Source organism: Rissa tridactyla, chromosome 2 (assembly GCF_028500815.1).
Source record: "Rissa tridactyla isolate bRisTri1 chromosome 2, bRisTri1.patW.cur.20221130, whole genome shotgun sequence".
In the NCBI taxonomy this organism is placed as follows: domain Eukaryota; kingdom Metazoa; phylum Chordata; class Aves; order Charadriiformes; family Laridae; genus Rissa; species Rissa tridactyla.
In genome coordinates, this window is record NC_071467.1 from 85555869 (window position 1) to 85583867 (window position 27999).

Below are 27999 nucleotides of genomic sequence, written 5' to 3' on the forward strand. Positions count from 1 at the left end.
TCTTTTAACATACTTACTTGTCTAATATGCAAGATACTATCAATGTTGATGTTCTGAATTGCTTGTTCTGTAGCTATGTGTGTGTCAAAAATTCTTACTAAGCTGATTTGGAAGTGAAAAATATTCTTTTTATACCACTCACAAAATCATTAACCTCTTACCTCTGCCAAATTCAAACTTTATATGTTTTTTCCCCACCTATATTAGCCAAAAAGACTGGAGAGGGAGCTGAATATAAGATTTTGAGACATCCACAAAAAGGCTTTTAGGGAGCTGACAGTTGCACTCTAGAGTAACATATTTATAAGGAATACCAACCTGCATAGTTCAGAAGAACACTTTAAGATCTAACACTTTGCATTTTCTAAAATATGTTAATAATTTCACTTTGGATTGGTAATCCATATAAAAATTAATGTATACACAAAACAGTCCACAGTTATTGTAGAAAGACTTCAAATTCAGAATGACATTTCAGAAGGTCTTCTAGGGTGATCAGGAAACATAAAGCTATAGATACAATGAACAAAACTTGTAGACATAAATAAAGGAATGAAAATATGTATTATATATAAGCAAGGAAAGAAAATACCTCATTTCATTTTCTTAGCTCTTCATTCAATACAGATGTTATTAGAGGAATCTAACACTAAAGATGGCTACAAACCGCCCAATGTGCTTGAAAACCTTGAACACTGAATCTTTACCCAGCTCAGAACTGCAGGAGCAGTATGTCAATTAGCACTGCAAAGTTTTATCATTTTACTCTAGTATTGAAAAAGTTCTGCAAAATATTTCTCTGCTACATTTAGTATACAGTGTTTCCTACAGTTAGTCTGGCTAATGGGCATCTGTGATTCATGTCAGCCAAGCTGGGAAATGCAGACACATCTGTTTCATTTAGCAATTTTATTGTACAAAATGATCAGCTGTGAAGATGTGGTTTTGTTTTCATATTTGTCACTGATATTTTACAAACTCTTGTTTCAGTGAATTTCTTGCTGTTCTTACACAGAAAAACTTCCCTTTCCAGCTGTCAGTGGTATACATACTTTATATATAACTTTTCTCACTGTATAGAAAATCAGAATATCTGCTGGTTTTATGTTATATACCCCTGTTTCATCGTACAGTAATTCCAATTTCTGTGAAAGACAATTTTGCATATTTGGTCATCTATCTAAACTGGTTGAACAAACTTTTAAATTTAGAAGGATTTCATATAAATGAAAAAGGAAGGTACTGTTAAACTGAAGATAATTAATATTTAGAGAGGGTAACAAAATGGAGTATTATGTGAATACTTAAAAAAGAAACTGAGTTACCAATCCAAGATGGAGAGAAAAACAGGTTTTAAAAGATGGATTCTTTTTTCTTCAATTACAATAAAACCAGAGTTAATTAATATGGACACAATGTGAAGAGTTGCCTCTGAAGAATTGCCACAAACGGGTTGAAAGCTTATGGGTAAGAACTAGAGAAGGAGGCAACAAAGGAAACCTTCTGGTTGGTGTCTACTACAGGCCACCTGATCAAAGGGACCCTATTGACAAAGCCTTCTTACTCCAGATACAGGAGGCATCACACTGGCAGGCTCTAGTCCTGCTGGGGGACTTCAACAACCACAACATCTGCTGGAAAAGTAGCACGGTGAGCTGTAGGCAATCCAGGAGACTCTTGGAATTGAGGATAACTTCTTAAGCCAGGTAATGGACAGCCCCACCGTAGGGGATGTGATACTGGACCGGATGGGCACCAATGCAAGTGAGCTAATTGGTGACATCAAGATTGGAGGCAGCCTGGACTGCAGTGATCATGTACTAGTGGAGTTCACAGTCCTGAGGGATATGGGTCAGGTAAAGAATAATGTCAGGACCTTGAATTTTAGGAAAGCACACTCCCAGCTCTTCAAGGTTACTCAATAGGACCCTTGGGAAACTGACCTCATGTACAAAGGAGCAGAACAGAGCTGGCAGATCTTTAAGGATACTTTCCAAAGAGTGCTAGAGCTCTTGATTCCCAGGTGTAAGAAATCAGGAAAGGAAGGCAAGAGATGGGCATGGCTGAGTCAAGACCTACTGTTCAAACTAGAAGGCAAGAAGGAAATGCACAGGCAGTTCAAGCAGGATCAGGTATCCTGGGAAGAGTATAGGGAGGCTGCCTGGTTATGTGGGGATGAGGTCAGGAAGGCCAAGGCACAGCTGGAGCTGAACTTGGCGAGGGATACTAAGAATAATAAGAAGGTCTTCTACAGGTATGTCACCCAGAAAAGGAAGGTCAAATAAAGCGCACCTCCCTGGTGAGCAAGACTGGCAAACTGGTAAAAACAGATAAGGAGAAGGCTGAGGTACTCAACAACATTTTTGCATCAGTATTCACTGGCAATCTCTCTTCCCACACCTCTCTAGTAGATGGACCACAACATGGGGACTGGAAGAGCCAGTACCTCCCACTGTAAGAGAAGATCAGGTTCGTGAGCACCTGAGGAACCTGAGCATACAAAAGTCTATGGGACCTGATGAGATGCAACCCAGAGTCCTGAGGGAAATGGCTGAAGTAGTTGTCAAGCCACTCTCCATGTGATTTTAAAAGTCATGGCAGTTGGGTGAAGTCCCTGGTGACTGGAAAAAAGGAAACATTGCACCCATTTTTAAAAAGGGTAGAAAGGAGGACCCTGGGATCTACCGACCTGTCAGCCTCACATCTGCCTGGGAAGATCATGGAACCAATCCTCCTAGGAGTTATGCTAAGCCACATGGAGGACCGGGAGGTGATTTGAGACTGCCCTTCACTAAGGGCAAGTCCTGCCTGACCAATCTAGTGGCCTTCTATAATGGAGTGACTACATCATTGGACAAGGAAAGAGCTACAGATGTCGCCTATCTGGATTTCTGTAAGGCCTTTGACCCAGTTCCCTACAACATTCTTCTCTCTACATTGCAAAGATATGGAGTTGACAGGTGGACTGTTCGGTGGATGAGGAATTGGTTGGATGGTTGCATCTAGAAAGTAGTGGTCAATGGCTCAATGTCCAGATGGAGATCCATACTGGGACCAGTACTGTTTAATATCTTCATCAATGATATAAACAGCGGCATCGAGTGCACACTCAGCAAGTTTGTGGATGACACCAAGCTGTGTGGTGCAGCTGCCATGCTGGAGGGAAGGGATGCCATCCAGAGGGACCTGGGCAAGCTCACAAAGTGAACCTCATGAAGCTCAACAAGGCCAAGTGCAGGGTCCTACACCTGGGTCAGGGCAACACCTGGTATCAATAAGGGCTGGGGGATGAAGGGATTAAGAGCCGCCCTGAGGAGAAGGACTTGGGGGTACTGGTGGATGAAAAGCTGGACATGAGCCAACACTGTGTGCTTGCAGCCCTGAAGGCCAACCTTATCCTGGGCTGCATCAAGAGTGGCTAGCAAGTTGAGGAAGGTGATTCTCCTCCTCTACTTCACGCTGGTGAACCCCCAGCTGGAGTACTGCGTCCAGCTCTGGAATCCTCAGCACAAGAAGGACATGGACCCATTGGAGCGAGTCCAGAGGAGGGCCACAAAGATGATCAGAGGGCTGGAGCACCTCTTCTATGAAGACAGACTGAGAGAGTTGGGGTTGTTCAGTCTGGAGAAGAGAAGGCTCCGAGGAGACCTTATAGCAGCCTTCTAGTATCTAAAGGGGGCCTACAGGAAAGATGGGGAGGGACTCTATCAGGGAGTGTAGTGACAGGAGAAGGGGTAATGACCTTAAATTGAAAGAGAGTAGATTTAGGCTAGGTATAAGGAAGAATTTTTTTACAATGAGGGTGGTGAGACTCTGGAACACATTACCCAGAGAGGTGGGAGATGCTCCGTCCCTGGAAACATTCAGTGGCAGTTTGGCTGGGTCTCTAAGCGACCTGGTCTAGTTGAAGATGTCCCTGTTCGTTGCAGGGGAGGCTGGACTAGATGTCCTTTAAAGGTCCCTTCCCACCCAAACTAATTATGAATCTATGAATCTATGATTCTGATTCTATGATTATTACCTTGCTCTTCAATGTAAATACAACCTTGAATAAAATGAGTTACTGAAAAGGTGACACAATCAAATTCAGCTCAGTATCTTCTTCGATGTGTAAAACATCTTTGTAACACATCTTTCAGGAGACTTTAGATGAATAACAACAATTCTGCTTTAAAAATTACATGAAAAGTACAATGTGTGAATTCTGTGATCGTCGACTTCCAATGATCCAAATCAAACCTGCCTATTACAGCAGTGTGGGATTTCTTCCCCCATCCATCTGAATTCTGCCCAAGTCTGCACTCTCCTAATTGAATATAAAAGCTGTGGACTTTTTTCTAATGGCATATAAAGTGTTAATCTTATTTTCACCAAAAAGCCAGAAGACGCTACTGTGAAAATCAGTGAGCAGCTTAGGTTACTCAGTCCAATTTTATCATACAAACTACTTCTGGGATTTGAAATGATTTATGGCAATGCCAGATAAAGACTTAAAATTTTTCACACCTATTTCTATTCGTATTTCAGATTCAGAAGTCCCTCTATGAATTTTCAATGATTAGTATTCAGATAACTAGAGACCAGAAAATGACTGTATTAAAAAAACAGCCTTTAGTTTAAATTCTTACTGTAGGCATTAATATAGTTCAGGTTGGTTTTTTATCTTAATTTACTATGCTATAGTGTATAGGAGACTTTCCAATACAGTTTTTTTGTAGTCTTTACCCAAATGACAGATTATTCCAGTATTACCTCACTAAACACACTTTTACTCTCCTGCTTTATAATAGTAATTTTTATTTTTACAATCTAGAAAATGTTTTTTTCTACTTTCTTCTGCAATATGTTTGCCAACATTTCTATTTAATCCAAGTATCACAGTAACAATGAGACCTCAGTACACTCCTGAATTACTTTTTTAGATCTTATTTGAATAAGTCCTGAATTTCTCCTAATTCTGAGGACAAATTTCAGGGCAAATTGTAACCTATTAGCTCTTTTCTAAGTAATCACGTTAGCCATGTGATGCCAAAATACACCTGTGGAAGCATTCACGATTTCATTCTAAGTTTTCTAGAGCACATATAACGTTAGCACCTCCACTGGATACTTTGTAGAATAATAATGATAGTGTCTCTAAAATAATCACAACAGTGGGCAGATTTGACCTGAAATCGGTAGAGAATAATTGATATAGAATTCCCACAATGGAGATATTTATTTTAAGCATCATGAACTGAACTATTAAATGATGCAGTTGTTTAACATTAGCTGCGCTTATTCTAATAGATTTTCAGTCTAGCTCATGTCCTGTGCAGTATTCTCTTAGTTGCCAGATTTAACTGTCATGGCTTTCAGCCAGATTTTACTCACCAAAGGGATTCACTTATTTCAAATTTTCCTTAAGGTAACATTTAAAGCAACTGTCTTCAGTGATGCAAGAATTTGCACTAAGTTGTAATGAGACATGTCACACATTTAATTTTCTCACTCAGATTGTCAGTTTGCCAGTCCTGTGATATTGTGTGCAATTTAAAAGAGGAGACAGGTGAAAGGGAGAAGGTACATTTCAAAAAGAAAATTTTGTGAGATAGGAGAGCAGACTAAAATGGAAGCATAACAAGCACTGCAAGATGAGGAGCGCTCTGAAATTCTTTTGCTTGCTGAAAAGAAGCAAAAACAGGAATGAAAAACTCCAGTCTGTGGTGCATTTTCAGATTATATTAGTTTCCTTTAAATTAGTTCATTATCCAAAGGAAAGATAAAAATCATTGTTACCATTTCTATTGAGAAAGATTACAGTAGTTCCTTGTTCCTACTAATGTTTTAAAATTATAAGAGATAAGTTAAAATTAGTAATATTTTTAGGATTCATTTACACATCTCTGGTGAAGCAACGTCTATCAGAGGATTAGAAATATTATTTACCCAGCTTCCTACAGTCTTCACTGCCAAGTGATATCATCTGCAAGATTCTAAATTTCCACAAACTAATCATACAGCAAAGGTACTTTTTCATCACTAGATTTGCATCTTTTCCTCATTATTGTAGCTTATTCTAAAGGGAGGATTCACAATCTGGAGAAGGTAGATGGTCCTGTCACTGACAAAATCTTCTAGGATTTCATCTGAGAAAGGCAGTTTCTTTTTTTACGGCACAGCATATGAGCAGCAGAGAGTCTTATATAGATGCAATGAGTCAATGTGTCAATAACCAAACTTCCTCAAGCCAAGGTCTTTAGCTGGTGTTCAGAGAGCTAGAACACAAAAGTTTCGGCTTCATTAGACTGTTGCAACTTCCACTCCAGAAGACACGCAAGCGTTGAACTAACATGAACTAGAGACTAATTGAATTTCATACACCAAAGAGTCCTTGCATGTGCCAATATGCATGTTCTCTTCCAATTTTAATGTAATAAATATAGTCCATAAATCAGGTGAAGATAGGAAGTAGAGAACTGGCAGTGAAACAGAAGTGCCCTTACTTTCTGGCAGTTTGGCCTAATACCTCCTGTAGATGACTGGGTATGAATAAGCGGAAGGGTATTCTTGTGTTAAAAGGAAAGAAAAAAATCCTGAACTGTGTCTGCTGTTCAGCTTCCCATTCATTAAAGAAGTGGACTAAATGAAGAATCATTCTTTCTCCCCCTCCTACTCAGCTTGTTGTGGCACAAACCTATTTTCTTACTTCCATGAGTAGTCTCTGTACGCTAACCTATGGTCTCAGGATGGAAATATGTCTGATAAGATTTTCCTCAGACTTGGTTTCTTGTGGTTTTTTTTTTTGCTTGTTTGTTTTTTAACATACATATTGTTTATGCTTTATGTAGTTTGGCTGATTTTAGTACAGAAATAAAATTCTGTACTAAATATTGTATAAAGGATCAAGTAGTTTCCAGAACAATCTTTCTATTACACCAAGAAATGGCCTAGGGACTCTAATATAGCAAAACAACACGTATCTTTGACTTAATGAATTCAGAATAGCTTTTATGTATTTGAAAGCTTTGGGGTTTGTAGGTTTAGTTTTGGGGTTTTTTGAAGGAGAAATCACCACTAATCCTCATGCTTTCTGCATTAATGACAACAAAGAGGTGATTAAGAAGCAATTTTAGGTTATTTTTTTTCTGTTAACAGGATTTTTTTTATTATAGCTTATGTTTTCCTAACATATGTTTTCCTAAAGTAGCCTAGTTATTAAGAAAATAACCATTAAAACAACATTAATTTCTTGTATATCCTAATGTACACTATACACAAAAAGCATTGCATTTTTTTAAATAAATGCAGAACAGTATTAAAATATTGATACTTAGTTCATTTTGTCTACTGATGGAGGCCATCTGAAAACACATTAAACAAGATTGTCTTTGTTTCTGTCTGAAATCACTGTAAATTGGTAAGAGCTGTGAAGATTTGCTACCTTTATTATGTGTCCATTTTGTCCTCACGAATTTTCTAAAGTATGTGTATCTCTGGAAGAGGTATACTTAGAAGTAGCAACACATATATTACAGAGAACTGAACGACAATGTCTGTCAATCCAGGAGGTTAGAAATGTCAGCTAAGGTGGAGGGTATTTATCAGAATTAAGGAATAAAAAGCATTAAGGTAATATTTTAATAATCTCCAAAACAGTGATATGCATGATAATACAGTAGTATTGTTGAATTTAATCCTGAGGAAGAGAAGAGAGGGAAAGAGAGAGAGTAGACATATTTTTCGTATGTCTCAGGAAACTACTGATGAATCTGATCTGATGCTATATCTAATATTAGAAGATTTCAAACAATGAGGGACGAAAATGTCTTGGATCAATCCTGGCTTCATTTATAACACAATAAGATCAGTGGGGCTATTCATGTGGTAGATGCATAGTCCAGGAAAGATGTATTGATCTTATGACTCTACAGGCGTAGTCATGGTATTAAAGTTAGATCTGTGAGAGAAGAGATGTGGAATATGTATAAACCCTTAAATGCAACTCACATTTTTATTTGCCTATCAATTTTGCCCCTCCTTTTAAAAAATTAAATTAAATTAATTATGTAAATTAAGTAAATTATGAAATCCATTATTCCAGGGAACAGTATTCTCAAGAAAAATCCTATCTAAATACCAATTACTAAGTAAGAAAGAAATAGTTTAAATCATTATACACAATTACATTACAGAATGGCTGTGGTTGTAAGAGACCTCTGGAGGTCATCTTGTCCAACCCATGCATGCTCAAGCAGGGCCAGCTAAAGCCAGTTGTTAAGAACCATGTCTAGACGGCTTTTGAATGTCTCTAAGGATGGAGACTCCGCAACCTCTCTGCGCGACCTGTGCCAGTGCTCAGTCACCCTCACAGGACAAAAGTGTTCCCTGATTTTCAGAGGAACCTCCTGCATTTCAGTTTGTGCCCATTGCCTCTTGTTGTTGGGTACCGCTGAAAAGAGCCTGGCTCTGCCCTCTTTGCACCCTCCCTTCAGGTATGTATACGCATTAACAAGATCTCCCCCAACCTTTCTCTCCTCTAGGGTAAAGAGTTCCAGCTCTCTCAGCCTCTCCTCATATGTGAGGTGCTCCAGTCCCTTAATCATCCTTATGGCCCTTTGCTGGACTCTCTCCAGTATGTCCATGTCCCTCTTGTGCTGGGGAATGGGACACAGCACTCCAGGCGTGGCGTCAACAGTGCTGAGTAGAGGGGAAGGATCACCTCCCTTGACCTGCTGGCAATACTTTGCCTAGTGCAGCAAGGGCACATTGCTGTCTCATGTTCAGCCTGGTGTCCAGCAGAACCATCAGGTCCTATTCTGCCAAGCTGCTTTCCAGCTGGCCAGCCCCCAGCATATACTGGTGCATGGGGTTGTTCCTCCCCAGGTGCAGGACTTTGCACTTGACCTTGTTGAACTTCATGAGGTTCCTGTCAGCCCATTGAGGTCCCCCTGGATGGCAGCATGACCCATCAGCCACTCATCCCAATTTGGCGTCAGCTGCAAACTGGCTGAGGGTACACTCTGGTCCATCATCCAGCTCATTAATGAAGACATGAAACAGAACTGTACCCAATATTAGTCCTTGGGATATACCACTAGCTACTGGCCTCCAACTAGACTTTGTGCCACTGATCAGCACCCTCTGGACCTGGCCATTTAGCTAGTTTTCAGTTCACCTCACAGTCTGCTCATCCAGCTTCTCTATGAGGAGCCTATGGGAGACAGTATCAAAGACCTTACTGAAGTCCAGGTAAACAATATCCACTGCTCTTCCTTCATCTTCCAGGCCAGTCACTTTATCACAGAAGGTTATCAAGTTCGTCATGCATGACTTCTCTTTGGTGAAGCAACGCTGACTACTCTTGATAATTTTCTTGTCCTTAATGTGTCTGGAAATGGTTTTCTAGATTAGGTGCTCCATCACTTGCCTAAGGATCAAGGTGAGGCTGACTGGCCTGTAGTTTCCTAGGTCCTCCTCGCTATCCTTGAAGATGGGGGTGACACGTTTTTTCCTTCAATCTTCGTGTACTTCTTTCAGTCACCATGATGAGTCAAAGATTATTGAGGGTGGCTTTGCAATGAATCTGGCAGCTCCCTCAGCATTCATGGGTGCATCCCATTAGGGGCCATGGGCTTATTAAGGTCCAGCTTCCTTAAGTATTCCCTAGCTTTATCCTCTTCCACCAAGAATACATATTGCCTGCTCCAACCTTTCCTCCTGGTCTCTGGGACTGGGATTCCTGAAGGCTGGTTTTGCTAGTAAAGACTGAGGCAAAGGCGACATTCAGTACTTCCATCTTTTCCATCTCCTGTGTAGCCAGGTCCTCTGTTTCATTGAGCAATGGGCCCACATTACCCCTAGTCTTTCTTTTGTCTCCTATTTACTTATAGAAGCCCTTCTTTTGTCTGACATCACTGTCCAGATTGAATTCCACTGGGGCTTTAGCTTTCCTAACTTCATCCCTGGATGCTTGGACAATGTTTCTGTATTCCTCCCAGGTTACCTGTCCTTGCTTCCTCCCTCTGTATGCTTCCTTTTTGTGTTTGAGTTTGTCCAGGAGCTTGCTGTTCATCTACACAGACATCCTGGCATTTTTGCGTGACTTCTTATTCATTGGGATGGAGCTCTCTTGAGCTTGGAGTATCCTTCGTGATTCTTGAGTATTAACCAGCTTTTGTGGGCTTCTTTTCCCTCTAGGGCCTTTTCCCATAAGACTCTTCTGAGTAGATCTTTGAAGAAGCCAAAATCTGCTCTCCTGAAGTCCAGGGCTGTGGGCTTGCTTTTCACCCTGCTCCCTCCCATCAAGATGCTGAACTCCATCATCTCGTAGTCACTGCAGCCAAGACTGCCTTTGACCTTCACATCCTCTATGAAGCCCTCCTTTTTGGTGAGTATGAGGTCCAGCAGAGCACCTCTCCTTGTTGGCTGCTCAGTCACTTGGAGGAAGAAGTTATCATCAATACACTCCAGAAACCTCCTGAATTGCTTATGCGCTGCTGTGTAGTTTCTCCAACAGATATCAGGGTGTTTGAAATCCCCCATGAGGAACAGAGCCTGTGAATGTGAGACTATTCTTATCTGTCTTTGGAAGGCATTATCCACTTGATTTTCCTGGTCACATGGCCTATAATATTGACCCACTATAATGTCACCTTTGCCTGTCTTCTCTTTTATCCTAATCCATAAACTCTCCGTTGGCTCCCCAGCAGAGCTCCATGCACTGTAGCTGCTCTCTCACATAAAGGGAGTCTTCCCTTTCTATCCTCCCTAAAGAGCCTGTATCCCTCCATTGCCACACCCCAATCCCCCCACACCTCCATAATCCCAACAAGAACAGAGCCCTGCAACTGCGTGAAAAACTCTTAACTCATTGTATTTATTCCCCATATCACATGAATTAGTATAGAGACGTTTAAGAGGGGAATCCCAGCATGTTGAGTTCCTGGAGATTGGGGGATTTATCCACAATGGTGCCTTGTAGATACTTTGTGAGCATCTCAGTTACATAGGGGATTACAATTACATAGTGAAATTTAAATTAATTTAATTGTGTTTGATTAAGACTGGGGAGGTAGTTACAATTGAAATTTAAATTACAACTTCTCCTACCAAAGCAGCATATTTGATTCCTCTACCAGACTGTAAAATACCAAATTTACCAGATTTGGATATAAATCTTGGTACAAATCATACCGATCATTACACGTTACATGTGTACAAATACAAGACAGCATCGTCAACCCAGTGAACTCTATTCCTCAACTACTTTTACTGAAGACACAAAGCCCATGCTGATCTTTACTGCTACAAATTAAGAACTGTACTCCATAGTAATTACTTTCCCTTGCAATGTTAATTGCCGTTTTCAAAAATGTGTTCTGTGTACTACATCACTAATGAAAAATTGTTTTTAACTTGTGTGAACTCTGGTATCAGATGATAGGCCCAGTTAATATTTCCATAGAGCTTCTATGACATTTCCTGGTACTTTTAAGACATCAGAAGCACTCTTTACCTAATATCCCTTTTCTTAATGTCCAATAAAATTTATTATATTGGTTACGATGTTGGTGTTTCAGTTTTCTTTGTTGTTTTGTTGGTTTTTTTTTTAATCTCCTTGCTGTAGCATAAATTACTGCTTTATCGTTTATGCCAAACCCCTCTGTTCTTTTTGGTTTTCATATAGAACCACAGAGAGCTTTTGCATTCTCTTTTTTTTTTTCCAGAATTAAGCTAGTTTCATGAAGCTTTAGTTTTTGCCTTGTGAACTATTAGCTCCTACTTTCTTCTTTTGGCAGTAAAAAGAATTCTACGCTATTCCTAGAAAACTTCCTAGTTCTCTTTAATTGCACACAGTTTTACATGGACTTGAAATAGTACTCCGTGCTCCTTCAATGACTTTGTTTTATACAGCATGTCATTATCCCTTCCTAGCAAATACATCAGTACCACTGAAATCTCTACCATTATTCTTAAATGATAAGCCTTGATTAATCACGTGCAACTCTTTTCAGTGTCACATCACTCAGTAGTCCTCTAGCTATTACATCTATTTTACTAGATGTACTTTTACTAGACAACATACGACTCCTGACATATAGAGTCAGGTCTGTCACATAACCTGACCTAACTAAAGAGATAATTAAGCAATCAGTTTCCTTATCTTCCAACTGTATTATTTATATAGCAAAGTCATTATCCTTTTTGAATGACCTAAGAGATCCTGATGATTGCTAAAGGTATTTCTAAGTCCTCTGAGGAATCCTCTGTGGAGCTGGCATCCTCAGGAGTATCACTGTGTAAGAATGTGGCCATATTCCTGCACAGTGGCTCTTAACAAGTGACAGTTATTTTTATATTACAAAAGGACTAGAGAGTTCTGTGAAATCTTGCAAGTAAAAAAAATAGCAATAATTTACAAAAGTCCTGTGTCTTTCCTGGCTCTGTCCCTTCATAGATGTATTTATTTGCTATTTGGCTATATCCATTTAGCTTCTTCTGAAGCTCATATATTCTATTTATCACATTAATTTAGCATTTGAGTGGAAGTAACTTCCACTTGATTAAAAGTTTTCCTAAATTTTAGTAACATGGCCTGGAACACTGCATTACCCTATCTATCTTTTCTCTTTCCTTCCACAAAATAGATTGTTTCATGACATTTCTTTAAAGCATAAAATTTATATAGATCCCTCATTTTTTCTCCCTTTACTTCATCTCTTACACAATTGCATTAGTTATTTTTCTCACTGTCAAAATTTAAAATATCAATATAATTTTTATTATTTAGTAGTAAGCTAGATAATTTATAATCATGATTGCCTAGGTAGTAGCAGTTGTTAATTATTCTATTCACACCAAAATAAAACTTCTTAAATATTCCTACTTCCTGAAGATCCCATTTGTAGTGGAATTAGCAATCATAAACGTGAAGACTCAGAATATTTCATTTATGCATATTTTACATCAAATACCATACCTCAAAAAAGGGTATGTAAAAGTTCTCATTGGAAGATGGGGTTCTTAATATAGAAGGAAGAAATCTTTATTACTACTTCATATCTCTGCATATCAAGTGTAATTTATTCTACTAATCAGTATATTGTAGCATATGTACCTCTAAATTATATATAATTACAAAAAACTATTAAAACTTTTTAGGAAGAAAACCCAGAAAAATATTTTCATAGCATAAACCACTTTCTAAATTAAATGGGAGGAAAGAGAGGTTGCTTCTTTACTCAGCTGTTTTTGGATGAGGAAGAGACCAAAGTATTCTGCATGATCCTCTCTACTGTATCATGCAGCCACTTTACAAAATACTCAGAATGGTAATCTTCAGAATTCTTCTACAAAGTAGGTTTTTTGGTTTTGGGTTTTTCTTTGCCACCACAGTTTCACCCTAAATTATTTCAAATCATAAAGTCCAACATCTATTTCCAACCTTGTTGTCTTAACAAATGTAATTTGCTTGAGAATTATTAAGAAAGGACAACCATTCTTTGGGGAACAAAAATAAATCAGAAGTCACAAAAATATATGGTTAATGAATGACAGTATGATTACTCCATCTTCATATCAAGAGGAAAATTAATATGTTCATGTCTTCCCACCACTGTTTTGAGATATGTATGTAGGCAAGTTGAAAGGAAAGGCAGGCTCAAAAGAATAAAAGTTTAGAAGCAGAGAGAAAATCTACAGTTTTGCCTAAATAAAAATGACCCAAGAAAAGTTAATTCAGTGTGGGTCTGGATTGCATGTAAAAAAATAATGCAAAATCCAGGTGGACTGAAATGAAGACCACAGATGTAGGAAACAGAAGAAAGGCACAGAGTACTAGTGTAAGCCAATATGAAGGAGCACAGCTTTTCTACCACTAGGAGAAGGAGAACAGAAGAGATGCAATTGAGCACAGAGGTTTTCTTCAATTTTTACATTTTCTTGGAAGTATCCAGGATTATTTCCCATAGAAACTTTGTGTGCTGAGCCACCTGCAACTTACAGTGCAGGCAGTAATCTTCACTACTATAGTTTTCAAATATACAGTATCATATCATACTTCTTTCAACTTGTACTTAAATTTTTCATAGAATCATAGAATAGTTTGTGTTGGAAGGGACCTTTAAAGGTCATCTAGTCCAACTTCCCCTGCAATGAACAGGGACATCTTCAACTAGATCAGGTTGCTCAGAGAACCATCCTACCTAACGTCGAATGTTTCCAGGGATGGAGCATCTCCCACCTCTCTGGGTAATCTGTTCCAGTGTCTCACCACCCTCATTGTAAACAAATTCTTCCTTATATCTAGCTTAAATCTCTCCTCTTTCAGTTTAAAGCCATTACCCTTGTTCTGTCACTACATTCCCCAATAAAGGGTGACCATCCAACCAATCCTCATCCACCAAACAGTCCACCCATTAAATCCATATCTTTGCAACGTACAGACAGGGATGTTGTGGGGAACCGTGTCAAAGGCCTTACAGAAGTCCAGATAGGAGACATCTGTAGCTCTTCCCTTGTCCACTGATGCAGTCACTCCATGGAAAGCCACTAGACTGGTCAGGCAGGACTTGGCCCTGGTAAACCATACTGGCTGTCTTGAATCACCTCCCTGTCCTCCATGTGGCTTAGCATAGCTTCTAGGAGGTTCTGTTCCATGATCATTTCTATCCAGATGCTTCCATAGGGTCTGTTTGCATATGCCTTTTAGCATGCCAAGCCCCCTAATTATTCATTAATGCTTTTCTAGGTTGTTAGGTGTGTTCAGACATGTAAGGTACCTTGCACCTGATGTCAGGCAACTGGATACTCTGTGAATTGGAACCTTGAAATGAAAACAAGACAGCTTCTCTTCTCAGACTTGAAGAGTGTATGAACTCATCTATGGTTGCACATTTAAAATTGCCACAGACCACAATATATTGTCAAATTAGAGGGCATTCTTTTCCCTAACTGGTGCAATTCTCCTTTAACACTCTCAAGTAATAGCTTTTAAAAGACTCAGGAAATAGAAATAATTTAATTTGAGGAAGTAACACTGATGAGATGGACAATGATGTCTGTTTACTCCTGCACACAAGTCTTATTCTGTCTGCCTGGGTCTTCAGATACATTGACTGTATATCCACCTACCGCCTCGAAACAGAAGGCACTAAAGGGTTTGAACGAACTGGCCTTTACAGACTTTTTGGTTCAGCTTATATTTAATTATCACCAAAGACAAAAACACTCTTATAAGAAAAATCAGCAGAAAGGCATTTTAAAAGGGTAAACATCAACTTTTAACTTCTTAGAACTCTCTCCCTCATGGGTATTTTGTTGCAAGTCACCGATTTTCCCTCAGTATTACTCCTGGCTCTTCCTTGCTATCTGTATGTATAGGATATTTAAAAGGTCATCTGCATCTGATTTTTAAAAAAATAAAAAACGCGAGGGACAAAAGAAAGCCCCTAAAGCATCAGCCTTTGAATTGCTGTTGAAGGTATTGGCTTTTTATACTCTTATCATTTCATACAACGTGTAGTTCAAATATTTTTAAAGCTTTTATATTATGGGGTTTTTTTAATTCCTTGAGTGAATGAATGTATTGTGATGAAGTGGACTCTACTTCTCCTGAGCTATGGCTTTGAATATAAATAATTTAATTTTTATCAGTTCTTGCTTTTTTGGAATATCTTTCTGTGACAAGCAGATACAATTTTAAATTTGAAAGAAAAAATGAACTGGAAGGAACTGGAGAGTTCAGAGTAAACTGCTTCTCTGTTTCTTATACCATTTTGAAGCTTGATGCCATTTTAAGTGTAATCCATAATCAGATACAAACTCCGCGTTTGGGAACCACCCGAAAGAGCTATACCTCTTCTCTGTGAAGGCAGCAAAAAGCATCTTACTGGTGATTTTACACCTACTGAAAGGACGCCCATAACTTAGACTATCGTCCCTCTAAATCTTCCAAACAACTGATCGACAATATTGCATTTTGTGCTTGCTCAGAGTACAACCGTGTTTTAGAAATTAGTTTCAAAATGGCAGGTCACTGCCATTGGCATTATTAAGAAAAAAAAAAAAAAAAGTCGTCGTCAAGCATTTTAAAACAGTATTCTCAGAGACTGAGAAAGGCAGTGGCAGGAAACCTACACAATGACCAGTAGGACCATAGTGACCACTCAGTCTCACCATCACTTTACTTGTCATCAAATTGATAAATGGCTTGCGCTCAAGTATCAGTGTGTAAAAGAAGTAAAATGGAGAAGTCAAATAATCTTTTTCCCTCTTGTATCAAAACTAGCAGATTTTCATTAAGCCATTCATACATTCCCACTGGCTTGCATTTACCTTGTAGCACTGAACACCATTAGATGTAGCTTCCAGTTGCTTGACAGAAGAAGAGGAAACAATATTCAGCTACTAGACCCTACTCATATTTACATTAGTTTCTGAGTAGGCTTGAAAAGTATTTACATAAGGCGTAATCACATGAAAGCGATTACACGGATGTAGAAAATCATGAAGTGAAACCCCCGTACTGTTTTGAAAGTGTCATTTGTGAAGCGCTCACAGCAGATTAAAATAAAGTATGAGCGTAGCTTATGATTCTACAATACAGAGATCTAGTGACACGTGGAAAAGGAAATAACAACAACAACAAAAAAGTTTTAAAATACATTAAGCTAAGTACGTTATCATGTAGGGTGCGGGTGCCCCGGTGCCGGCGGCGGGTGCTGCGGGGCGGCCCCTGTGTTGCCGGGCCGGGGCTGCCCCGTGCCGGACACAGCCGGTTCCAGCCGGCTCCAACGGCCCCAGCGCAGGGCACAGCTGAGCCCCTCAGCCACGGGCGGGCGCCGCGGGGAAAGCCTGGCTCAGAAAGGGCAAAACGCTGCCTGTGACACATGATAGCAAAGAAAATACATTTTTAGTGCTTTACCTCAGAAGTTAAACATACCCGTAGCAGTATGTAAAAGCTGTGCTTGAAATAGAAAGCTTTTAAATACCTGTGAAGAGTCATTTTGGTCAAGGACAACTAGGAAATTCATTTAATTTTCAATTGATTAGTAAATGTGTTCAGCGGAATTTAAGGTCTATTTCAGTGAGCAGTTTCCTCTGCTTTGCAGCTCCTACAAGAAATGGCATGCAGTTTTAGCTTGTTTTCCTTAAGGGGAAAAAATAATTATTAAAACCACCTCATGTTTTTCAGGATCTATTGCAGCCTCCATGCTTTGAATTTCAATTAAAGACCATTAACAGTGTCAAACTTTTAAATATAATACTATTTATTTCTATGGCCTATAGAGGCCAAGGAGAAATAAGAATAGACTATCAAATTAGTGTTTGCTTGAAAGCTGATCAAATGTAACTTTTAGAGATGATATCCCACTTCATTCACTATAGCTCTTCCAGTTACCGTGACTTTTAAAATTATGCAAAGTATGTATAAAACTGTATCCATAGAAGTGAAAAAGATCCTGGACCAAGCTTAGTGTTTAACTTCAAGCTATTGTCTATAAGCACATTTGCATGTGTCTACCTAAGACATAAATATGTATACCTAAGCAATTTATTATCTTACAGTTCTTTCTTTGCGGTTTGTCTTGCTTCTCTATTTGGAGTCTTGCAGTCTCAGAGAGCAGTTTCTGTCTTCTTAGGAACATGGTTAACATCACCTGCCATGTGACTCAAGGTCCTCAGGCAATTAGCTATGCATGAATACATCATGTGAGCCTGGAACCTGCACAGACTTCATTGCCAGTGAAGATCTCATGCAGATACAAACCTGGATCTCCCTCTTTTCACCATACCCATTGGTAAAGAAGATATATCCATTTGATTACAAGAAGATTAGCACCTTAGCCAGACAGATTTTTCCCTAGCAGCACCCATACAGGCATTGGCATGCTCTGAGCTCTTTCCCTTTTGTCCAACTCATACAGTAATAAAAATATCGGACAAGCTGCCTTTCAGTTCTGTCAAACCAGATCTTCTCTGCTAAGCTAAATTTGAATGACACCACTGTTACTTAGTCTACTTTTTCATCTTTTTCGGGTTTTTTTGGGTCTCATTTTGCTATCCTTGCCTATCCTTCCTTCTTCCTTCCCTCCTTCCTGCCTTCGTTCCTTCCTCTCTTTCTATTTTTCTTTCTTTCTCTCTTTCTCTCTCTCTCTCTTTCTCTCTTTCTTTCCAGTGTGTGTTGTATCTGCTCTAATGCTTCACTTGGCAGTTTGAGCTACCAGCATCTGATGAAGCCCTACTGGTTTTATGAAATATGTCTCTTGCAGTGCTAGGTGGTTCTGCTTGGATGAACAGTCCTATTGAATCATAGAATCATAGAATCGCCTAGGTTGGAAGGGACGTTTCAGATCGTCTAGTCCAACCATCAACCTAACACTGACAAAAATTATCACTAAATCATATCTCTAAGCACTATGTCTACCCATCTTTTAAATACCTCTAGGGATAGTGACTCAACTGCTTCTCTGGGCAGCCTGTTCCAACACTTGATAATCCTTTCAGTGTAAAAAAAATATTCCTAATATCCAATCTAAACCTCCCCTGGTGCAACTTGAGGCCATTTCTTCTTGTCCTATTGCCTGTTACTTGGGAGAAGACACAGACCCCCACCTCACTACAACCTCCTTTCAGGTAGTTGTAGAGAGTGAGAAGCCTCATTTTCTCCAGGCTAAACAACCCTAGCTCCCTCAGCCGCTCCTCATAAGACTTGATCTCTCAACCCCTCACCAGCTGCTTGCCCTTCTGTGGACCTGCTCTAGCACCTCAATGTCTTTTTTGTAGTGAGGGTCCCAAAACTGGACACAGTACTTGAGGTGGGGCCTCACCAGTGCCGAGTACAGGGCAACAATCACTGCCCTAGTCCTACTCACCACACTATTGCTGATACAGGGCAGGATGCTGTTGGCCTCCTTGGCCACCTGGGCACACTGCTGGCTCATATTCAGCCAGCAGCCAACCAATATCCCCAGGTCCTTTTCTGTCAGGAAGCTCTCCAGCCACTCTCCCCTAAGCTCGTAACGCTGCATGGAGTTGTTGTGACCCAAGTGCAGGACCCAGCACTTGATCTTGTTGAACTTCATACCATTGACCTCAGCCCATTGATCCTGATCCAGGCTGTCCAGATCCCTCTGTGAAGCCTTTCTACCCTCAAGCAGGTCAACACTTCCACCTAACTTGGTGTCATCTGTAAATTTACTGAGGGTGCACTAGATCCCCTTGTCCAGGGGGACAGAACATGGACTTTCAGGAAAAAACATCTTTTTACCTCTGATGTTGCCAAATTCTATGTAAAATATTTCTCATTGGATTATGGACTATATGAAGCAATACTAAGCAATATTAACAATATTAAGCAATATGAAGGAATACTAGTAATAGTAACTTAAACCAGTATATTTAATTGCAATACATATACATTTAACTACAGTATAAACGACATCTGAGGCTTCCATAGTTTACATCTTTATGACTGGGTGGTAAGCTGTCCTGGGTTCTGTTCATACTTTTGTTACATATTACACTCCTGCTGAGTGTAATACGTACACTCATGCCGCTTTTTGGGATAGCTATCTTTTAGCCTTTATGGAGTTAAGGATGTGGGATGCTCCTTCAAGTACCTGTTCTGTGGTATGTCATCCACAGTGTCAATAGACGCAGATAGTTACTAACAGGAAAAGATAGGCTATGAACCAGTAACTGTTATTCTTGAAACTTTGTATTGTATGCATATGTTGCTAATACTCCAATTTCCTCAGAATCCTGTCGGTGTTGGAGTTCTAGAACTGAGATGAACTAAGTGAGGTCAACATGTTCTGCTCTGTACACCATCAAAAATAATGGGTGCACTTAGAAGCATGCAATTATGAATACTGCCAGAATAATCATTTCTGGTAAAAGTTCTACTATGGCACACACCAAATTATATATAAATTTATGTGCAAATATATAATAAATTATCTTTTGAGATACTAAAAGCACTGCAGTGTAACGACAGACTTCAGTCTCTCAAAGTACTAAAAAATTCATGTCAGTTGATCCTTTATGCAATAAAACTACTGTGATGAAAATTGCTGAAAAAAGTCACTATCTCAGAAAGCAAAGTGGGAAAATTATCTGCAAGAATAAAATAAATGGCAAGATCTGGTGAAATAATGAGGAAGGAAGATAAACTTTAATGTGGATGAAGAATTTATTTCTAAATTCATTTTTGAATGAGTGTGGATTAAGACACTTTTGGCACACAGTAGTGCTTCCTTTAGGTGACAAATCAAAGAGTAAAATTTTTAGATTTAAAAGAAAATTTTTTTTTTCTGTACATACTCAAAACAAATCAAAGTTTTCCAGAACAAGTTTGAAAATGCATAATACTTTGTAATTGCACCACTTCATTTGAAAAATAAGAAATGGTCCTTGAAACTATATACTAACAAAAAGAAATAAAAGATATTAATCAGCTTTCTGTATAGAACGGTAGAGCATATGTAGACTTTCTGCACAGAAAGACATAAAGGAAGTATTATCCATAACTCTAACCCCAAACATGAATAAAATGGCTTTTTGGATATGAGATTTAACCTTCTTTTTGAACATCCCTGCATTGTTTCTCTGAAAGTGGGAGAAGTACCTTTCCTCAGAATTAGTGTCTTTTAGTATATTTTTGCAAAGATAGCTCAAAGATAAATTGTGTAGTACATACATCGGTCTGTTTTCCTACGCTGCTCTTTTTTATGGCTTCAACCTTTACTAGAAAGTACAGTTGTAATTATTATTTGAGGTTCTGCATATATAGAAAATTCATTTATATCATTTTGATTTCTACCCTCAGGGTGCTGTGTATTGCATGAAGGAAAAGATGACCTCCTCCTTTCTTATAACAATAAATACTGACCTGAAGCAACCAGTGACTGTCCATAACCAGTCAATATGTACTTTGCCAACTTTTCACAAGCATGGTTGAATTAAACATGGAACTGTTCGGCTGTTACTGCATTATGTATCCCATTCAATCATTAAACATCCTTTCCATCCCATTATTATAGAATCATAATATTGTAGAATGGCTTGGTTTGGGAGGGACCTTAAGGATCATCTAGTTCCAGTCCCCCTGCTGTGGGCAGGGTCACCTCCCACTAGATCAGGTTGATCAAAGTCCCATCCGACCTGACCTTGGACACTTCCAGGGATGGGGCATCCACAACTTCCCTGGGCAACCTGTTCCAGTGCCTCACCACCCTCACGGTAAAGAATTTCTTCCTTATAACTAGCCTAAATCTCCCCTCTTTCAGTTTAAAACCGTTACCCCTCGTCCTATTACTACACTCCCTGATAAAGAGTCCCTCCCCATCCTTCCTGTAGGCCCCTTTTAGATATTAGAAGGCTGCTATAAGTTCTCCCTGGAGCCACCTCTTCTCCAGGCTGAACAACCCCAACTCTCTCAGCCTGTCTTCATAGGAGAGATGCTCCAGCCCTCTGATCATCTTTGTGGCCCTCCTCTGGACCAGCTCTGACAGGTCCATGTTCTTCTGATGTTGGGGGCCCCAGAGCTGGATGCCATACTCCAGGTGGAATTTCACGGGAACAGAGTACATGCACAGAATCACCTCCCTTGACCTGCTGGTCACACTTATTTTGATGCAGCCCAGGATACCGTTGGCTTTCTGGTCTGCAAGGGCGCATTGCCTGTTTATGTTGAGCTTCTCACCACCAACAACCCCAAGTCCTTCTCTTCAGGGCTGCTCTCAAGCCATTCTCCGCCCAACCTGTATTTGTGCCTGAGATTGCCATGACCCAGGTGCAGGACCTTGCACTTGGCCTGGTTGAACTTCATGAGGTTCATACCGGCTCACCTCTCAAGCCTTCCCAGTTCCCTCTGAATGGCATCCCTTCCCTCCAGCATGTCGACTGCACCACACAGCTTGGTGTCATTGGCAAACTTGCTGAGAGTGCACTCGATCCCACTGTCCCTGTCACCAACAAGGATATTAAACAGTGCCACTCCCCATACTGACCCCTGAGGAACTCATAGAGTACTATTCCAGTAGAACATTCTCAAGATGACTTAAGCAGTGAATAAATGAATGCATAAATTGCATTGTGAATTGCAGACGCTAGTTTCAAGAGTAATGTGATATTCAACAGTTTTCTAGCTCCCTTGACAGATATGTAGATGCAGGATAAGAAACAAGAAACATATCAATCATGAGTTCACAAAGCAAGCAGATGTAAATCACAAATCCAGATGAATCTGTTAGCCTCAGTTTTGCAATTTCTGCTGATATATTCAATGGCATGTTGGTCATCTAATTATTATTGTAAATTTTAAAAGTCACACTTAATACTTATTTTTGACCGAAACCTCTCCATGACAAACATTCTCTCCTAGTCATTGAGCACAAATCATTGAGTTTTAACTTGTGCTCTTACTATTTCACATAATTTCCAAACACCACCTCCAAACATGTAGCAGAGAAATTAACAGGAAGGTGGCATTTTATGTCATCCACCTATCCAAATCATTTTGTCTTTGGATAAAATCAGCTAAAAGGAAACATCCAGAAATGGTGTGACTGTACAACCCAGATGGCTTCTGGAGAGGTGAGTGCAACATCAGGGAAAAGAGATAGCTACTATAAAGTTTATTTACTATGATTTTGATCATTAATCACTTTTTTCCTAACAATTTCAGAACTTGGACTATTAACAACCAGTTTTCAGATCCACATATAATGTCTGTTTCCTTTTGTTTCTTTTGTGTAAAACTCTATCTGTGCAAATACAATGCCACGATACTCTTCATTTTGCATGCATTTTCTAAGACAACTTTATATACTCAGGTTAATTTTAAATTTGCTTGCTCAAATTAACAACTTTTTTGCTCTAAGCAGAGCAAAAAAAGGTGAAAGTGCAGTCTTAACTGCTTCTCAAGTTTCTTCTCAGTTCTGTACTCTTTATTTGCCATTTTACTTATCTTTACTTGTCACTTCCCATTTGCAAACACTTGTTTTCTCTCAGCCAAAGTAGTTCGGTTTATCAACATCTCTCTCTCTGTAACGCAGAACAGTTAACCTATAAAATTGTTATTGCTTTTCCTTCTAAAGAGTCTTTCTTCACTCATCATGACTGGAAAAAAATGATTAAGTAACACCACTCACACTTTATGATTTGGGATCAGAAATATTAAAAAATAATGCAATAAAACAGTAATAAGCAGGTTTCTGAAGGACCCTAAATAATTTTAAAGTCAGGGTGCCCTGCAAAGCTATTTATTTCCCAGGACTTCTGGCAGCAATACATTTCTAAATAAAATAACACAGTGTTGTGATACAGTGACACTTCTTATTTTGTAGGCAAGGTCAATTTTCATTAGCTATCAGCCTGGCCTGGACTGAGGAACTGGCCTAGATAGTTTGGAACACTTGGAAGGCATGACTTTACACTTGATAAGTGTATGAAATAAATATAAGAACTATTTACAAGGCTTTCAACATGCTTTGGAAATGGCTGTATCATTCAAATACTAGTGCTAAAATTACAGACTCAGAGCAACAAATAAAAAGTGGAAACAAAAAGGCAGTTTACTCATTCATAAGCTCGCACTCTTAAATTTTTACTTAGTATTTACATTTCCTAAATTTTAATAAGCATTTCCTGTCTCAAACACCCCAGCATTCTTACTCCTTACAAGAAACATTTTAGAATCCCTTGCACCTGTAGGTGCTGGGGGACCAATGGGCTGGAAAGCAGATTTGCAGAGGGACCTTGGGGTCCTTGTGGACAACAAGCTGACCATGAGCCAGCAATGTGCCCTTGCAGCAAAGAAGGTCAATAGCACCCTGGGCTCCATTAGGAAACGCATCACCAGGAGATCAAGAGAGATGATCCTTCCTCTCTGCTCTGTCCTTGTGAGACACATCTGGAGTGCTGTGTCCAGTTCTGGGCTCCCCAGTAGAAGAGAGATATGGATCTATTGTAGAGAGTTCATCAAAAGGACACTAAGCTGATTAAGAGACTGGAGCATTTTTCATGTGAGGGGAGGCTGAGAGAGCTGAGACTGTTCAGCCCAGAGATGAGAAGGTTCAGCAGGGACCTTATGAATGTACATAAATACCTTACGGGAAGGACTGAGGGAGACAGACCCAGTCTCTTTTCAGTGGTGCCTAGTGACAGGACAAGAGGCAATAGGCACAAACTGAAATACAGGAAATTTCTTGTAAATATAGAAACAAACTTTTACTGAGTAGGTGGTCAAACACTTGAACAGGTTGCCCAGAGAGATTCTAGATTCTCCAGCTTTGGAGGTATTTAAAATCTGACTGGACATAGTCCTGAGCAAGCTCTGGCTAACCTTGCTTTGAGCAAGGAGGCTGGGCTAGATGATCTCCAGAGGGGCCTTACAACCTCAGCTATTTTCAACAAGCGATTTTCAACAAGCCAGTATTTCTCTGCAGTATTTTACAAGTTCAAAACCATGTAAAACAAAAAATATTTGATTATAGAAAATGAAATTTCTGTGTTTATCACCAACCATTGGTGCTAACTTGTACCCAGTACTGCTGACACTAACTTCCACTTTCAAGCAACCTACCATTTTGAATTAATTCCATGTACCTGTTTGAATATTATTGTGGCATTATATTTTTCAATAAATCACATGGAGAAACATAAGCATCAAATTAAAATAATTTAAAGAACCTCTATGTATGCATCCTATATGCTACACAGTCATATGTGCAGTTCTGCTGACATCTATTGTAGTTCACTTCCTAACCACCTCATTTCTATCACATATTTGATAATGAATTTTACTCGCTGCAGTTCATTGAAATTCAGGGAGAATCAAAGAGGAAGAATATATTTTCTTCAAAATAGGTTACATTCTTCAAATGTAAGCACAGAAAAAAAATGCATTATCTTATTATGAAACATGAAATATTCTAAGAGAAAGAGTTGAAAAATAATTTTATAATTAATTAGAAAATATTATGTTTTGATACAGAAGAGATAGTGCGCTGCTGGTAGGAATGATGTGCTAAAGCAAACAAATCTGTCAAAAATGTCTCAATTTTTTTCATGCAAATAGTTTTGAATAACTAGCAACATTAATTTAGTGATTCTAGCAGGACAAATAACATATATATTGCCTGGAAATACGTTTCTTATGCATTAGAATAAAACATGAAAACTAGGGCTCTTTAGAAAGATAAGTAAACTTGACAATTATGCAGAAAACTTAATTTCTGAGAAACCTACCTTGCCTACATACTGATAATCAGATCCTGTGTATTCCTCTAAAAGGAAAAACTGGTTCCACATCCAGCCTCGCTTCTGGCGGTGAATTGCTTTTCCATCATTCCCTGATGCACGTCCTCCAAAGCTTTTGGGTCTGAGATCAGGAATCCTTCTGAACAGCATTTCTGTATGGCAGGGATGCGGCAACCACATCCAGAGCAGCAGAAGCAATAGGACTTGCTGTATTGTCATAGTTCTCCACTGCTGATGCTCTTCAAGCTGGTCAGCAATGGAGTCTACAGTTTTGTTTTTCTTGACTTGCTCTTTATGTCTCTAGTTGCTGATGCAGGCAAGCAGCTTCCCGCAACTCATCTCTGAACTGTACATAGTAAGCAAACCCTGAAAGTAAACAGAGAAGAGACAATATAAGTTGAAATGCATTCACTGCCTAGAGTCTAATGTCCCTGCTGCTGTACCCTGCAGATACAAAACATTATGACATAGAAAGCAACCTGGTTAGGAATATAAAGGTTATCTGGATAGAGAGAACACTGTGAATATGTTTGGTAGCTGCTGTCAAAACACTTCCTAAGAAAGAGTAAGAGTGCGCTGAGATGATCAACTATTTCCCCATTAAAACCTTTCAATTTAGAAACTTCTAAGAGTGTTCTTTATATAGACTGGGGGATTAATATTGCTGAAACTTACACATTAAATGCTGCTGCCTTTGCTTCAAAAGTTTTCCACCCGATTTGATTTACAAGAATTCCAGTGTTTTATTAATCTTACTATCAAGAGAACTGAAAAGCCAACACAAAGTAGTTTTAGAAACGACGAAATGGTAAAACACCAGTTCTCCAGGGTATTTTAAATGGCAAAAGAGAATATCATATGCATCAGAAGAAATACAACATGACTAGAAGCAAACTTTTAAATAGAAAAAGTTCTTGAGATGATCTTGCAATATGGAGTGATGCAAACTTAGCCTTAAAATGTAGGAAGTATTTAAAAAATGATGGCCTGTTTTGCAAGTATCCTACATAACTAATTTTGGAAAGTACTGAAATTAATCTTGTGCGAAGTGATATCGCAGAGAGAAGGCAAGTATCTCTGTCTTTGTTTTGTCTGCATTTCTTGTTTTGTTTTGCTTTGTTTTTCTTTAGTTTTTCCTTCTTCTGACAGAGCCATGAGATGTTATTTCAGCAAGACAAGTTTAGCCAGGTTCTCTTCACTTTACTTCCATCCCAGCATTTGAAGAATAACATTTTCTGCTAGTGAGATCATCTGGTAATGTTTTGCTTCAGTAAATCATGAAAACCTATGATTTGTCATCTTGATAGGGCATAGTTTCTGCAAATTTTAGTCAGCGTAGTTTGGGGTTTTTTCCACATGCCCACAGGAAATAAAATGCATGGATAGTGGTTGAAGCTTCTTTTATATTCTTCCACATGTGGCACAAAACTGAAGCGATAAAGAGCGTGGGTTGCTTTTTCTCCTCTTTTCTCGTTTTCACAGATAAGTAACATTGCACACAGAAATCATGTGTCCTCTGATTTCTATAATATTACACTATAGCTCTCTATCATCTAAGTACTTTTTATTTTTCAAGGGAGAGCTATGTAAAGCTTTCAGAAATTCTTTCTGTGTTTCAGTTTGATAGTGATGTGCTATTTAAGATATTTCCAGTAAGCCTGTGTTGATTAGAAGAGTTTTTCAATAAAACGTCAGGGGTTTAGAGCGGAAAGCCTATGAAATGTAGTGAATTCCTACAGTTAAAAAGCTCTCTGTGTGTGCATGCGTGTGTGTTAATAACTGAACAGATTCAGCTCAAGAACCAGCTTTTGTCTTCAGAGTTAAATTCTCTCAGGAGAATTTTTCCCCTCTTCTCCAACATTTGGAAAACTGAAGAACTTCTCAAAGCCACTGCTTTCAAGGACTTTAGCCCCAAGCCCCAAGACCGTTTGCAGTAACTCACAGACATTCATTTCCATTTGTCTAAACAAACACCAGGTTATGTATCATTTCCTTTACGCCTTCTTCTTTTCTCCTAAAATTTTGACATTTACTTGATTTGTAAACTGCAAATACTACCCAGAACAATCTGTTCTAATATAAACCACTGATAACATATGCTGAATTATATCAGCATGTATAAACCGGAGAGGTGATCCTCCACCTTGGAAATTATTTATCACAGCTCATATTTATGTTCTTTTGAAACAAAGGTATACTGACTGAGAGAGGAAGGCTATGATTTATTCTCAGATACTTAGAAATGTTTCTTCTCAAAGACCATAGGAATTTCAAACTTGAAATTAGCTTTTCAGGTTATTATTAGTTTCCCTAACAACTGGAAAGTTAATAGGGTTTTTTGAAAAGGAGATATAATATATTCTCTTTTTTAGTTGTGGGGTTTTTTTGGTCTTTTTTCACTTTCTTGTTGCCATCAGTATATATATTCCATTATTCACACATTATTATTTGATGTAGAAGTGTTGTTAAATTCCTCTTGGGAAATAATGCTTCAATATTAGGGGTTGTTATTGAATTTCCTTCTTGTTAAATTAGGTCAGCAGAATGAAAGCTCAGATGAAATTTGTTAAAGTTACAAAAGCAGCTAATGCACATGGACTTTGCAAGCATGGCTGCTTAATGGATGTACGTAACAGCAAGGTCTTTTCCCTCCTTTGAGACTCCTGTTGTAGTTCAGCTTCCTGCTTAAAATGTAATGAGTTTGATAGTAATCTATACTAAAGCAACAACACTTACCTTTAAAAATAAGCT

At 38.9% G+C, this 27999-nt stretch overlaps 1 protein-coding gene across 1 annotated transcript in view; it reads right to left on the reverse strand.

Moving 5' to 3' along the window:
* CDH10 (cadherin 10) overlaps positions 1-25467 on the reverse strand; it is a 65158-nt gene extending 39691 nt beyond the window's left edge. The window contains exon 1 of the mRNA XM_054191295.1: positions 25237-25467. Within this exon, the coding sequence (XP_054047270.1) occupies positions 25237-25467 (231 nt within the window). The remainder of the gene's footprint in view (positions 1-25236) is intronic.
* Between the last annotated feature and the right edge of the window lie 2532 nt (positions 25468-27999).